This window comes from Tympanuchus pallidicinctus, unplaced genomic scaffold (assembly GCF_026119805.1).
Source record: "Tympanuchus pallidicinctus isolate F22 unplaced genomic scaffold, pur_lepc_1.0 scaffold1, whole genome shotgun sequence".
Taxonomy (NCBI): Eukaryota; Metazoa; Chordata; class Aves; order Galliformes; family Phasianidae; genus Tympanuchus; species Tympanuchus pallidicinctus.
Genome location: NW_026294618.1, coordinates 80,724,241 through 80,740,074, shown reverse-complemented (window position 1 = coordinate 80,740,074; position 15,834 = coordinate 80,724,241). Strand labels below are relative to the sequence as shown.

Genomic DNA, 15,834 nt, shown 5'->3' with positions numbered 1-15,834 from the left:
GCAGCAGGACCTCATTATCCTGTGAATGTACTTGACAGTAAATAGCTTCATTTTTGGTCTTTCTTATTGTACAAAGCTAAATTTTAGGATATGTGGAGTCAAATTTTTGCCCTAATCTTGAATACCTGCTTACTTGCAACAGCAAAGAGAACTCAGCAAATTAGTTGTCCTGGGGATCACAAGATCCTTAAACTAGCCAACTGCATGTGAAATTTCTGATGATGGGAAATAAGTGATGACTTCATTATATTTTTACATTTTAAAACTAACTATCTGTATTTTGTTTCCTTTGCAGACCATCTGAAAGGAGAGGTAACACGACGACATATTCAAAGAGCTGCTCTAGGTAAGACAAAAGCACTCAGAAGCAACAAGTTATCTCCCCAGGCTTAATCTAATTGTTGAGCAGATTGTACTTTTTCAACAGTTCATGTCATGATATTTCTATATTCCGTGACATAAAGGATGCAGACTTTTTGAGTTTTGCCAGAGATTTGGTTCAAAAAGCATCTGATTTTATGTATGGTGAGGAAAATTATGCAAAAGTTTATTTGTTTCCTATTGGATTTGTTATTACTTTCTGGTTTTTGTTTTTGTTTTGCCTTACTTGTGAAAACAATCTCTTTAGGTTGACCAACACAGAAACAGAGAGGTCTGAGATCATAGAATGATAGAATGGCTTGGGGTAGAAGGAACACCAAGTGTCATCAATTTCCAACCCCCTGCCACAGGGGATATTTGCATTTAAATTTTTTTGTGCTTTCTAATGACTCTTTGTTTCCCACTGGTAGATATTGATTTGTGCTGAAGCTGAGCTTCTAGTTAGGCATGTTGCCACTGTCAACCTAACATCCTTTTAAACTTTCTTCATTCCAGTCGGTACTGAAAGCATATACTGGTCATTTCTTTCACATCCAGTTATAGAAGTTGAAAAGTTATTCCTTTCAGCTTCTGTTGACACAGCTGTGAAGCTAAAAATGTCTATGCAAGTTGTTCACATACGTGTAAAGTTATCGAAATTTGGCTTAAGGTGCCTTAGGTGGACTCCATGGGTTTTGTACTGAAAATAGCCTAGTAGTGACTATATGAGAATTCCACTTTTGGGACAGTAAACTGTAGAAAAATGTGACCAAATTCTGCTGGGGGCAATAACAAGTTAAGCCCACCTCACCTAGATCCTGGGTTCACTGTTGAAGCTTTTCTATGCCTCTCTGGATGGCATCCTATCCTCAAGATCTTATACGTATTGTATAGTAATTTCTTAATACATAGACATTTGTGTTGCAAATGCTATTTTCATTCAAAGCTGGAAAAGACAGAGTAATGACCTTACTAGCTGTTCACATTGGAAATATTCTCTTGTATTATCTATATTATCTCCTAGCACATTCCACAAGGGTGCCGGAACCTATGTGCTTTTTGCCTTTGTTTTGAGCATTGCTCTCTGCTTACCATCACAAAGTCTGGACTGCACTAAGTGTTTTCCATTCTTTTGTTTCTCCTTAATTAGTCATGATTTTAAATATTCTGGAAATTGTGACAGTATTTATGATATGAGATGGGGAAATACTGTCCGCTTTTTGGACGAATGTTCCTCCAAGGAGTAACAAGTGTCAAGTCTCCCAGAGACTTTCTTGATGACTAGAAAGTGATCAAGATATTTTTAAATAAAAGCAGCCCGGTAAAAAGGATAATTCCAAAATGAAATAAAACACACCATTGTTTCAATTAGGAGCCAAGTAAACATCTTCCAGCTGCCTTTTTTTTCTTAACTTGGATCATATTATGGTTAAAACTCTGTAGGAAACTATTCTACTTGGATTTTGAAGAGTATAGATCTGTTTCCTCTATGGCTGTGTTTGAGATGTGAATTTCTCATTTGCTGAATGACAACTCCACTAGTTAGCCCATCCTTCTTAGCTCTCTCTTATAAAGCACCATATGCTGTTAACAAAGGATGAAAATGGATAGGGAGTTGGAGGCAAGGATGTATAAGCATTGAATAATTTAGGTAAGGTTATAAGGATTCACTCTCAGCATCACTTTAATCTTCGTTAATGATTAGAATGACTTATCATGCAGATATTTTATTCAGTAAGATCTTTCAAAGTAACAATCAGTCTGAAAGGCCAGGACATGGTATGACTGAGTTGAAAATTATGATCTTTTTTTCTCACTCCTTTCCCAGTCTTTCTTCTGCTCTTTATTTCCTTTTCTACCTTCTCATCCATCTCCTCTTTCACTTTTCCTAAATCTTTTCTTTTTATTTCATTTTTCCATTCCTCTCAATTACTACTTTCCTTCAACTTTTTCTCTACACAGTATCATTTATTTTTGAATATTCCCTCTTTTAGGGCTTGTATGATTTTTCCCCCTATCTTTTCACTTCTTTTTGCATGATTAACTGTATTTTTGGGCAGTATTTGAAATTAAATAATTTGTACAGAACACAAGTACTGACTGAGCAAAAACACTGGGTCACCAGCATGCTTCTGGGTAGAAAAGATAGCAGAAAATGTCAGAAAGAAAAACATCTCCTGGGTTTGCAATGTTTTACAAGGTAAATGCATATTTTTTAGAAAGTCATTAGCTTAAGATGCTTTGAACTAGCATTTCAGTAAAACACTCTTCTGGTTTTACTTCAATTAAATGTGATTTCAAATAGACAGGCTAACGTAACGCTATTCACCAACAGTGGGGAAAAAATGAATCCTATACTGGAGTCATCTGGTGACCGAGGAAAATCTATGGCATATTGTACTGGGAATGCAGTCGTCCTGGTAGAGCCAAACACAGTTTTTGTCTTTTCAACTGCACATCAAGTAAAGGCCTCTATTGGGTCAGCACAAGTTAGGAACTTTCATAACATGCACCCGATTGATATGCCCATATCAACAGAAATGTTCAGCAAATCTTCAGGTCACACAGCTGTTCTGTCAGCTTCACACTGATCCTGCAAACTTTATACACAGAAAGTTCAGGAATCTGGAACACTTGCTAAATGAAGGTGAACTGATGCAGCATCTCTAGCACCGCATGCCTTTTTTTTCTGTGCAATGTCATTGTTTCGTGTACAGCTGTCCGGAAAAAATTAAATCTGACATGAGTAAAGATGGCAAACATGGATCTGCAAAAGGAATCTGCATCTTCTGTAAGAATTTCAGCATAAAGGCCCAGTTTTATCAACATTTTAGTTAGCAAAAAGTCTTATCAAGTTTATAACTTCACTTCTGGAAGTAAGATTTTGTATTTCTTCAGATTTTCAAAAACATATTCCCAAGTTCTTTTCAGACAAAACTGCCTTTGAAACAAACAAACAAATAAACAACTCTGCTATTCCTCATGAAAAATAAGGTGACTGGGTGTGTCAAAAATAACAGGTATGTTTCAATTCAGATGTATCAAATCAAATGTATTTGATTTGTTATAGAGTTGCAGATGCCTGAGAGCAAGAATTTGGGGATCTGTTGTTTTTACATTCAGATTTGCAACTCACATTTGTTTCAATCAAATGTAGGGAGCTTTCTCTTGATCTATGGTCCCTCAATAGCCTTTTCTATATAATCTTTTCCTACAGTTTCAAAGCTACATACCTGTTCTTAGGATATTAGCATTAGTTTATGCTGTTGCTCCTGTGTGTTATGTGCATCTCTGCACTGTGCTTCATTTTGCTTCCTTGCCTTTCTTCTGTTAGAACTGAAAGAACAGCATTATTATTATTATAGGTTGGAGTAGGTGATCTTTCAAAGTCCCTTCCAATCCCTGACATTCTGTGATTCTGTGATTATCAGAATAAGTCAGCTGCACCTCAAATGGAGGCCTCTATTGGGTCTAGGTACTAGGAACTGCTGCTCCTACTTCTCCCAAATGAGCTCTAGTCCATGCCACTAGAAAGTTGGTGTGACCATGGTTTGTCTCTTAAGTATATAAGGGATATTTAGAAGTTGTACAAAATGTCTCTCTGCAATAAAAGCACAGCAGCCTGAAGACCACGGAAAACATCAACAAGGCTAATAATTAGTAATTGTCAGGAATTCATCTTCTGTGATTTCTGTGAATGGAAAGCACAGAGAACTTCCAAACTGCTGGCTTGTGTCAGACTTAATCTCTTATTTCAGTAAACCCTTATTTAAATAATATGAGTTCAATTTCTTTCACTGCTTTACATCTTGTAACTGAAAAGCCATTAAACTTTCTTCATGTGAAGCAGAATCTTGATCTGTACTAATGTAATGAAATGAGGAGACGTTAGTGGTTTTAATCACAAAATGACAGGAGCTGAGCAAAGTGGCGGTCTGTGTTTTCCCACACAAGTCTGACACAAGCCATGGAGAATAATAGATGGCCTGCTTTAAAGCCATCATTCCTGGCACTCAAAAATGGTAACCTATATAGGCTAAAAAAAGACATTTGGAGATATAATCAGTTTGTCTGAGCTGCAGAATGTTAAGGGTTTTGCTTTGTGATAAGAGAGAAAAAAGAAACATGTCCCCACTACCAGTAGGTATCCAGGGATGCTTCCTAAAGCCGTGCAAATGGATTCATGCATTTTCTGTCCATAAAATATGCTATTTTTAGGAGGGAAAAAAGCAACACAGTCAGTTTGCAATGGCCTCAGAATTAAGAATACGTTTCTCATACAAATTCACGATTTTTTATATGCAAAATATGTCAATGTGTTGTGTTTTTCATTAATTTCTGCTTGAAATCTCAAGCAACAGCTGTGCTTCGGTAAAAGTTTGCTGCTCCCATGCATGCAAGGCATGGATTTTATTCCTACTATGACCTCTAGTGGTACCAAGGCCATTCTTTTTAGTCATGGGTTTTGTGCTTCTCTTTCTATACTAAAGGAAAGTAATCAGTAATGCTTTGCATTAAGGTTTATCTTAAGAACTCTGACAGAAAAATGGCAAAATGATGTTTCTTAAAAATGATGAATTTTAACTATTGCTTGTATGAACATATATTTGTAGTGAAACAGGCTGAAAAATCAGAAATTATTGCAGAAATTTTAAAAAGGCAAATTATTTTTGCCTTTTTAAAAATATTTACCCTGACAGTGACAAATACATTCTTGAAGTTGCTTTTTTTAATTGTTTTAACATATTAAATGCTTTTAGGAAGGTTCACCAAATCATTTTTCAAGCAAATATTTATAATACTGATGAGCAAAGAATTTTGAACATTAAGTCGTTACATGGAATATTTAAGAAGATTAGAAGACCTTTGTAGCTTCTTCTCATTGCAGTGTACTTAAATCTTTGCAGTTATTCCAGATTTGTTCCATAGGAAAACAGCATAGAACAGCACAGACTTTGGCCTCAGATAACTGTGAAGTTACACACTGTAACAGACCTACTCTCTTAGTTTCACATAATTTTTTAGGCTTAGAATTAGTGCTCTCCGAGGCTAAAAATTTGAACTCTTGCAGAGCTTTTGTATTTCTGTATGTACCAAATTCTTCTGTAAAGATTATTGCAGTCAGGAAAAAGAAACAGGATTTTGAAGCAGCAATGAGACAAGGGGCAAAACTTCCCTTGCTGTGGTACCTGAGGACTGTTGTCAGGTGTGTTTTGGGTTTTTCTCTATATAGTGCATGAATGAATTTTAAAACTCTAGGAGATTATTATAGTAAGAAGACGCTTCTTAAACCTGGCCTCAAGCTTACCCTGACCTCTCTTGCTCTGGATTTCTCTTCAGGTTTTTAAAAGATATTCTGTAGCTTTGTTTGTTTCTGTGTATTTCTGGCACCCTTTCTAGCAGGTTTTACTAGATTCAGTGCTGAACTCTAGAGGCAGCTGTGAGTTTCCTCTTTCACCATATTCTCAAGAAAGAGAGCATTACATCTCCAAAGGAAATCTTTCAAGAATGTTATTCTGCACTGCCTGAGATTATTTATGTGTTCCTATTAAGCTTCCCTTATGATCCACTCATCTTCAGCTTATCAGATCTCTAAAAAGCGTAAAACACAAATTTGGATCAAGTTATATTTCTATTAGGAATCTGAACTTGTAGCACAAAAATTTGGTTCTCAGTTGTATTGACACAGGCTTTAGCAATTCCTGGTTGTTAGGACAGATTGCAGTCTTAGTAAACTTCCTCGCAACAGATGTTTCTTCAACAACTCTAACAAGTTCAGTGTGAATAGCATTATTACCTACGTTGTTCTGAAAGTTATTCCTCCTACTTACTTTCATGAAAACTTATTTTCATGCATATACAAAGCACAATAAAATAATTTGATAGAGCAAATTCTCAGCTACCAAACACTATTTCTCACCATCGTTACTTATGCATTCTCACACCAGAGATGAACAAGAGCCTGCATGCTGTGCTCATACACATCTGTGCCAGTGGAGGCATCTCACTGCACTGCTGCTGAAATGCACTACCTACCACCTCATTGTGCTCACATCCACTATTTGGACTCCATAAATGTTCAGCAAGCATTGATGAATGTCAATGGGTGCACTTTTTTCTCATGGAGGAGTTCAATTGCACCCCTTTGTTTCAAACTTCCATGTCAGAAGGAACTGTGTCAGACTGCCCCTCTACTGCCATCTGTTGCATAGCAATAAAATGTAATGGAATATTGGCAGGAAGTTTCAGCCTCAGCTGCATACCTCTGATGTTGCAGGCCAACACAGTGAAATAGGAGGAATTACTTTCAGAGCAGGCCCTGTATTGAGAGACATCCCCAGGTGAATAGTATGAAAACAGAGTATGTAGATAAAGCTCTTAGCTCTCTATTTTGGTACTAAAATCAAAGTATTAGAAAGAATACGATGTGATTATAGTTATGAATTAAGAGAAGTCCTCAGAGAGATTTGCAAGATTTCCATGCTCAGAGTTTTTCAAGACATGATAGAGTACCGATCTGATTTAGTTTTCACCTTACTTTGAGTAGGTAGCCTCCCAAAGTACCTCCCAGAAAGAGTGATCTGGTAATTCTAACATATAATTTGAAGCAATAAGATAAAGGAATAGAAAATTTTATGCACACAGTCTACTGCACTCAGGCAATCTGCTTTGGCTCCAGTACAATTCAGTAGCTTCTTTAATTTGCATCTAAAAAGACGGTAGAACATCTAAGAGTAACTTTCAGTTTTAGGCACAAACTTCTTCCTTCTGATTCCAAAAATTTGCAAAAATATGTACATACATGTGGGTATGTTGGTCAGCAGGCTAGTTCTCTATAGATAAAATTTGAGCTATGAGAGTTCTTTGCCTGTATAACAAACAAAAGTTATTTAATCTAATCAATTACAGACAATAAATGAAGCTCTTTTCACATCTGTATTTCCCTTGATTTTTTTCAAGATAAAGGTAAAATCTACTTTTAAAAAACATAAAAACTTCCTATGAGTTAAAGAATAATAGAAGATTTAATGTGGAATTTGATGTTTCAGAGCAAGCTGCAAATCTGATGCAAAGCTATTTGCATCAGCATTATTCATATTGCTGTAATGATCAGAAGAAATTCTTTGCCCAAAACTTTTCAAAGGATAAGATCAAATGAAAATAATTATTTGGAACAAGTAGTTGCTGTTAATTTCCCATGAATGTGCAAAGGCTGAATATACTTTTCCAGTTGAGAATCTTGTGGATGAACTGTGATCATTTCAGGTTATTGGGATTATCTCTTCTCAGCGCTGGCAAATACCAGGACATTTTAATTGAGCTTAATATCCTTTTCTTCACAGGACACAGTGAAGATCTTTTTGAATGATGAGAAATGTGTAAATATCTCTTTACTTCTTCCTGTACCTTCTTGAGTTAATAGCCTAACACAGCCTCACTGTTTGGCTCCTGCAGCTGTTGGGCACATACTAGCAGAAGTATGGCACTTAGAATGGGGTATGAAGGTGGCCAGCATAGACAGAAGGTCCTGAAAACACATTCCAGTCCCCCAACCCACTTAAGTTGAGTGTGTTCACATTAGCGGTGGTATATTCCTAATATCTCAGCTTCATGATAGGCAGTCACATTCAGAAGCATTTTCCAATATTTTCTTTCAAGAAAAACGTAACATAGCAAAGAGACTTTTTTTTTTTCTTTTCCATGAAAGCTTTTGAATGTTGTAGAAATGAATGTTAATGAAGTCTCAAAACTGATGAATGATAAATCACACCACTTCTTAGGAGGTAGGGAAATAGCAGATAGGTATGTGTCTAATATTATGAACAAGATAAGTGATGCAATAAATTATCTTATGCAATCTAAAGGCAAAATGCATTTAGCAAGTGTAAGCAAGAATCTGAATTCGTAGGTGTTTCCTGAATATGACACAGTATATTACTCTTCCACTACATCAACTGCCATGTATGAAACACACTAAACTTGAAACTTCTTTTTTAATTCACTGTAAAGTTCACTTGTATATTTGGAAACCAATAGAGATCTTCTAGCCACAATGATTTCGTAAGAAACTTTTATGGCTTGAGTGCAGCTGAGGAGACAGCAACAGCTTCTTGTTTCATGTGCTGTGTGTATTTTAAGGAGCACATATATGGATGACTAGTTGCAAAGAAGAGAGTTAAGGGAATTGGAATGTGAATCTGTATTTAGCCAAAACAGTTCATAGAGACTGGAAAAAAATATCTTCACTTTCCATGTGTGCATTGAAACTCAGTTATTTTGAGCGAATATTAAGCAAGTAGGACAGTAAGCAATACATCTAGAGTACCTAGAGAAGAAGCATACTGATGGACATTTTTTGCTAAACTCAGTGACTAAAATAATCAACAGAATACAGATGCCTTCAACCCTCTATGCATGCACATTTATAAAAAACTGAAAATTAGACACTTTACTTCAATGTATACTTAGAATCATAGAACTATAGATTATCCTGAATTGGAAGGGACCCAGGAGGATCACGGAGTCCAACCCCTGGCTCCATACAGCACCACCCAAAATTCAAAACCTTTCTCTGAGAGCACTGTCCAAATATTTCTCAAATTGTAGCAGCTCATTCCCTGGGCAGCCTGTTCCATGCCCACTGATGCCTGGTGAAGAACCTTTTCTTAACCCCAATGTGACCCTCCCCTGACACAGCTCCATGTGATTTCCTCAGGTCCTGTCACTGTCACAGAGTGCAGAGCTCAGCACTGCTCCTCCATTCCCTGTGAGGAGATGTATGCTGCTGTGAGGCCTCTCCTCAGCTCCTCTGCTTTGCGTTGAGCAAATCAAGGGACCTCTGCTCCTCACACACCTTGCCCTTCACACGCTTCACCATTTTTGCAGCCTTTCTTTGGACACTCTCTAATTCTTAGGGCCACCTGGCTGAAATTCTTAAAGGTTTCTTATACTAGGATTAAGGGTAAAGTGCTCTAAAACCAACATCATAAACTATTCCAGACATGAGGGTATGTTCTGATGGGTTTCGCTGTGCATCCTCATCTTTGCTTTGTATAAGGTACACAGTGTAGTAACTGGTGGCAAAGAGGTTGCCATGGCCTAGAGGAGGAATAAGAAAAAAGAGCATGAAAATTCCTTGCAAGATGATCCTGAATAGCAGCTGAAGGGTAGCTCTTTTTTAAAAAGCCAAAATAACAAAGCATGATGCACTTTGAAAGCACTAAAGCCTGTGTTTGCCAAAAAGCTGCAAAGCTGATAAATAAAGCAGTAAAAATACTAACTGGATACTGAAGTCGATTCTAAATTTTGTTACTTCAAGTGACTATAAATTTAAGGAGATAAACACAAGACTATTCAGTGAAAAAATGAAAATCTTTCTCTGCAAAAGCACAGCTGGAGGGCAGGGCACAATGTTATTTGAGGCACAAGTACAATAAATCCCTAGGAGTTTGACTTCCAGGATATACTCAAGTTGGGAAATATATGAGTGCCCCTGAGAGTATAAAGTTTAGGGTCACAGAGAGTTTTCTTGCAAAATTTTGTGACTGCGGACAAGAATCTGTCAGAGTACTTCAAGTTGTTGCCTGCTTTCAGTAAACTGTGGTGATTACACTTGATATCTTATGCTGGAAATAGTGGTTTTTATCCATGTTTTTCACAATGCTTTGAAACAGTGAGATTGTTAACAAGTGCTATATTTTTGGTACTGTGTGATTTGGTCACATGGAAAGTATTGGAAAATTTACTACCTCCTTTGCTCCAAAATTGGCCCTCTTATTAAACTAAAAGCAATGGAACTTCAAATGCCTCTTGCAATCTTGTTCATGAAAAAATATGCAATGAATTGTCCTCTCACACAAGGTCCACTCACTTTCATCCCTAAGCAGGCTACTGATATCAGCTGTACCCTGTGTCCTATTTTGCCAAATAGGTTATATCAGAAGATGAAGCAAAAGCAGTTGATCTAAAGATAAATATAAATATTGCTAGCTATTTCACTACTCAAGGTCTGTTAAACTTCTTTCTTGTGTTGTGTGAGTCAGTTCTGTTAGCAAAATACACCAAATGTAGGATTCATATGATTTTCCTGCTTGTTGTACGGGCAGTTAGACTAATGTAGAGAAACTAATACTTCTTGGGAGTACACTACTGAAACTACTGTGTAGATCTATGTAGGTGTACGCCAGCTGAAGCTCCTCACATACATAGGCAATGTTTTCTTACACATGTATGTCACATATCTGCTACACCCCTTAACCTGATCAAAACCAAAGCAAAATGATTTTACATTTTAAAGCACTTTTTTTCTATAGGGGATGAGAGATACATACAGTGAAAAAGAAAGTCTTGTGTGGAAGTAAAATAGGTGGTAAAAATAAATTCTTCTTAGATACCTCAAATTTGTAATCAAACGTACATTGTACCGACTATTCACAGAGTTGTCTTTCATGTTATTTTAAATATCTGAGCCTGCTTGCTGGAGAGTGATACTGTTAAATGTCAGATACAGAGCACAGACTGAGCCAATAACCTCTGCCTTAGCTTCTTAGCTTGAGCTATAGCTGAAATTGCAGGTGGGAGGAAAGGACTACAACGTGTCAGCAGCAGGAGCCCACAGGCTCCAGTGCTTTCTTCTTCTGGTGGGTTCTGCATCAGCATACAGTGTACGCATCTCTTTCCATTGCGTATGTACACAAAACTTTGTGCAGCTCACCTTGCCCACGGCTGTGTTTCTTGTTTTCATCACCAGCATATTCCTAGAGGGAATATGCATAGCTGCTTTCAGGATTGAGAGTGCTGAGGCTTTGCGTCATAGAGATACTCTCTGTGTTTATAAAAGTCTTTATTATTACTTCTGAAGGTAATTTATAACAAAACAATCCATTCTACAGTGTATAATCAGCAGCAAAACATTTTTCTTTGTGTTTTTATGTACGTGAGCAAATTCTGCCTGAGGCTGCCATTTGAGAGCTAGTACAAACATGTTTTTCCAAGTATTAGATATCCAAATAAATCAGGAAAGGAAAGCTACAGTATTATGATCCTGCATCTCTTTGTAATGACTAGCAGAACTGGATAATGTTTTCATGTAGGAAAGTTCTCCCATCAGAAACAGCATTAACATTTAAGTTGTTTCTGTTCTCTACTCTATTTCCCTTCATTCTCAGGGACTAGAGCTGCTGCTCCTTGTGGACAGGCATGCTCAGGAGAGTCCCTTTCACTGCTGCTGAGGACAGCTTAAGCTCAGCCTCCCTGGCTTTGCACTGGGGTGCATTCAGGATGCCCTCATGAGCATGGTTCACCTGGGATGCAGTAACATCCTAAACCTTTTTTTTCCATGAGAGTACATTTCTCTCAAGCCTGGATGCTGTGTTCATGAAGGGAAGAACAAAGTTCAGCCCTTAGGAGCTCTTCAGAAATTGTCTACACTTAAGCAACCTATCCTATGTAGTGCTGCACTTTGTCACATTATGCCTTCCTCCCGAGGAGGAAATCTGACAAATTAGAAACTACTGATCCCCTGAAATCATTGATAGACTTGCTGCTTTCCTTGCAGGATCTGGCATGATTATTGAAGCCTTCTCTTTATCGACTGTGTTCAGTTTTGTTGTATTATATAACACCACTGCTCTAGCATCTCCTCTGTCATGTTGTTTCTATCTCTTGATTTGCATACTCATTTTAACACTCCAAGTAGGTTATTTTAAAGAGGATACTCTCCCCACCACAAATGTCATCTCCCTGTCCTTTTGTAATCTGCACACCTAATGAAGCCTTTAGATGTATGAAATGAGAAGTGTGCATGGGCTTTGTCCATCTTGGCTGTCTGTATTAAAATGCTTGATCTAAGAGCTCTAAAAGAAATAAAACGCTTTTCAGTTTCATTTGTACTAAGCTACAGGGTGCTACAACAAAAGATTAATGTATGTAGCTGGCGTGCTGACAGCCTGAAAAGGGTCACTGCTGCCCTCTTGTTCCAGACAGATTCCATTCCTCAGAGAAAGGCTGCACTCCTTAGGCCTAATGACAGGTTGATGTAGAATTTATTTTCTTGGCAGAAATAGTGATTTGGATGTAAACTTGCATGTATTGTACAGCAAATCTTTTGTTTCTTTTCCGTTTTCTTCAGTTCTAAAAGTTAAATGTATTCTGTTGGGAATATTAAACTGTTCTCGTACATTCTAGAAATAGAAACTGTTGTAAGACTAATAGGTAACAATACATTTCTTTTCTCTGTTGAAATGAACTTACTTCATTCAACCCATGATGGAAAAGCTGTTCTACTGATTCTCAGAAGAAGCATTTCATTTATTGCATGCTAACTCTGTCACAGGACACGAAAATCCTGAGCTGCTTTTGTAGGTTAACTTGGGCTAAACTCTCTTGGAGTACTTTCACAGTTCTTCTCTACCTTGAAAAAAATTCTCAAATGTATTTTCACAACCTTTTCCGCATGCATACAATCTGTCCAAACATATTGCTGATAGAAGTTACACTCTATGTTCATACTTTAATCTTCTTTCTGTTACTGTTTCCAGGTACCAGCACAGCTACTATTGGATCTTCTATTTGTAGCCAAAACTGTCATTGAAAGCATTTGGTGGTGTTTTATGGGATGAGCTGGCAAAATCATTGTTATTCATATCTAAAATAAATATTCCAGGAAATTCAAAACAACTTAATTCAAATCACCATAGTAATTAAATCTCTCTAACATTGGTTAAAGCCTGAATATAGAATTCAGAAAAAAAAAAAAAAAAAAAAAAAAAAAAAATCCAGAAAAGAAAAACTGCTATAGACTTCTATTTCGTTACCAACCTCTTAAAAACAGCTCATACGCTGATTACAAGTTGCTTCTTCAGAAATAAGATGTTCATCTCTTATATCTGGTCATTCCTTCTACAGCTGTTTCCAATCCTTCCGAAGTGCTAGATGCTCTTGATCCAGTAGAAGAGAAACTTCGAACTCAAATTGATGAAGAGAAAAAAAGGTGTAACTTCTGCTTCAAATCATGCTCCAAAGGATAAACTATATTGTATTACAATTCTACACACAGTTAACATCAGGGTTTCTCTGACATTTTAAAAAATGTCAGCCTTGTGATTTGCTGATAGTTTTAAAATTTGTGTATAAGGTTTTGGTTTGTCTGTAAGATGCCGCAGTAAGCAAATGGTGAAAACCTACGCTAGGGCCAGTGGTCAAGAATAAATAGAAACTTAATATCCCCCTTGAGGATTAGCATCAGAAATTAGTTCTTCGAATCCAAATGTACCATGTACCTTCTTTGTTGATTCATGAATGTCATGCCTTCCTCAACCTATGGAAAACTTTTAGGCTATGTAGGACTGACTAGTTGTAAATAATATGTAAAATATGCACTGGTTAGTCAATCTTTCTGCTTGCCGTATTGTAGCTTTGGCCCAGAAGCCAGAAGAAAATAGATGCAAGGATATCACATCTATGTAATTTTGTAGACATTTGTACTATATGTAGCCTATGAGGTAATTTCTGACTGTTTCAAACTTCAGTAATTTCTGACTACATATTAGCTTTCATTTGGAAGGGCAATCAATGCGTACCTTGACATTATCAAACCTGTGTTAAAATCAATGTTGGCTGCACTTTAATTTCACTATTATTTTAGTAAAAATTTAGCTTTCCAGGATAGGACTCTAATCTCTAGTGAAGCTATCATAAAATATGAGAGGTCTTTTCTCACCACCACTCTGCCCATCCTCACCACTTCATCTTTGATTGTTAAATATTCTTTTTATTTTAAATCTGTAGCTATTCTAGGTAGAATTAAACTTTATTCAGAGACATGTTGTAAGGTCTTTACTACTCTTTCTTCTTTTCACATTAGTTATAAAACAATGTTCAATCGCTTGAAAGGGCTGAAGGTAGAGATTGAACACCTGCAGCTTCTCATGGAAAAAGCCAAGATGAAGCTGCAAAAAGACTTTGAAGCCTGGTGGACTGAAGAGGGAACAAATCTACAGGTACACAATTACAGTGTATTTCTTCCATTTTAACGTAAATTTAAAATCTTCAATAAGTTCATAAAATTAATAAATATATTAATATTAATAATAAATATGTTAATATTAATAATAAGTATAAAATTTCATAAAAATAATTTCATTAATTGACAAGATAGAAAGGAGTAAGAAGGAAGGGATTTGAGTCCTGATTCACCACTGCTCATTCCAATGTAAATCAGACAAAGCTAATGTGAATTATGCTCTATGAAGCTAATACAAACAAAGCGAAACCCTTGCTTTCTGCTTTATTTTCTGTTTTGACTTCCTCCCACACAAGTTGAAGGAAAGCCAAGAACAGTCCCCAAAATTCCAAAGACTCTGATGGAACATAAAATGAATAGAGGCAACTGGAAAAAAATAATCTTTCTCACTGCTTACTAAACTATGATTTCATCAGTTTTATGACGTGTATGGCAGTCAAAGCTGTAATATGGACAAAACCCAACAAATGTAATTTGTTTTTTAGCAATGTTTCAAAGTCTCCTGTAATCTTTCAGCTTTCTTAAGCTCCCAAAGGCTCACTAACTCTCACCATAGTGCATGTGTCCCCTTGCTCTCCAACTGAGTCCAACCACTACCATCCTTGTCTGTTTAAGAACTCACTGAAAACAAAGTGTTCTATTTTAAACACTTTTGTAAAAATGATTGAAAGAGATGTGACTTTAAGCAAATTATGTGAAGTTCATCAGGCAGTGAGACAGCTACATGGTTTCACAAACACAGAGTACGGTACAAAAGGTCTGGAAGGGAAACAACTGAAATAACATAGCTTTCTTATGAGCTCCCTTTTTGACTTTTTTTTTTTTTTTTTTTTTTTATGGCTTCCAAGCAGTGACATGGCATCTCATAGCACAGGACAGCTGTGAGATGCCTATCAGCCTAGTGGAAAAGACTGCTAAGTGCAGTCTGTACATATTACTTGTTATTAACTAGAAGATAAGCTTTAGTCTGTGGAGAAAATTTGTTATAAAAGAGACAGAAGATTTTAGACAGTATTTTGTTTAATTCCTGTGAGTATAAATTTAAAACATATTTTAAAGAAAACAGTCTAAAATAAATCAGATATTTAATATGAGGAGCTTACGTATTCATAAAATACCATGAAAATAGCTTAAATTCAAGTTATTGTTGTAAAATATTTTTTCAAATTTAAGTCCCTAGCCTAAGGCAAAGATGATAACATTTTACTTAACATCCTGTCTAAAAATTTAGACTTTTAAAACACTACAAACAATAATCTTGAATCCACTGCAGCACAATTTTTTTTTCAGTCCCTTAAAAGAGACGTCCAGGATTCAGTCTCTCATGATTCACCAATAGAAGACTAAAGAACTGGGGAAAAAAATAGAAAGGGGTTGATATCTTGGATCTTGACCTATCTATACATCTGAGCTCCCTAAGAGATTCAAATAGTGAAACGTGCTGTTACATA

At 36.5% G+C, this 15,834-nt stretch overlaps 1 protein-coding gene across 1 annotated transcript in view; it reads left to right on the top strand.

Moving 5' to 3' along the window:
- Positions 1-15,834, top strand: part of KIF6 (kinesin family member 6) — a 138,051-nt gene that overhangs the window by 106,800 nt on the left and 15,417 nt on the right. Inside the window, exons 16-18 of the mRNA XM_052686505.1 lie at positions 296-346; positions 13,267-13,351; positions 14,225-14,360. Coding sequence (XP_052542465.1) covers positions 296-346; positions 13,267-13,351; positions 14,225-14,360 — 272 coding nt within the window. The remainder of the gene's footprint in view (positions 1-295; positions 347-13,266; positions 13,352-14,224; positions 14,361-15,834) is intronic.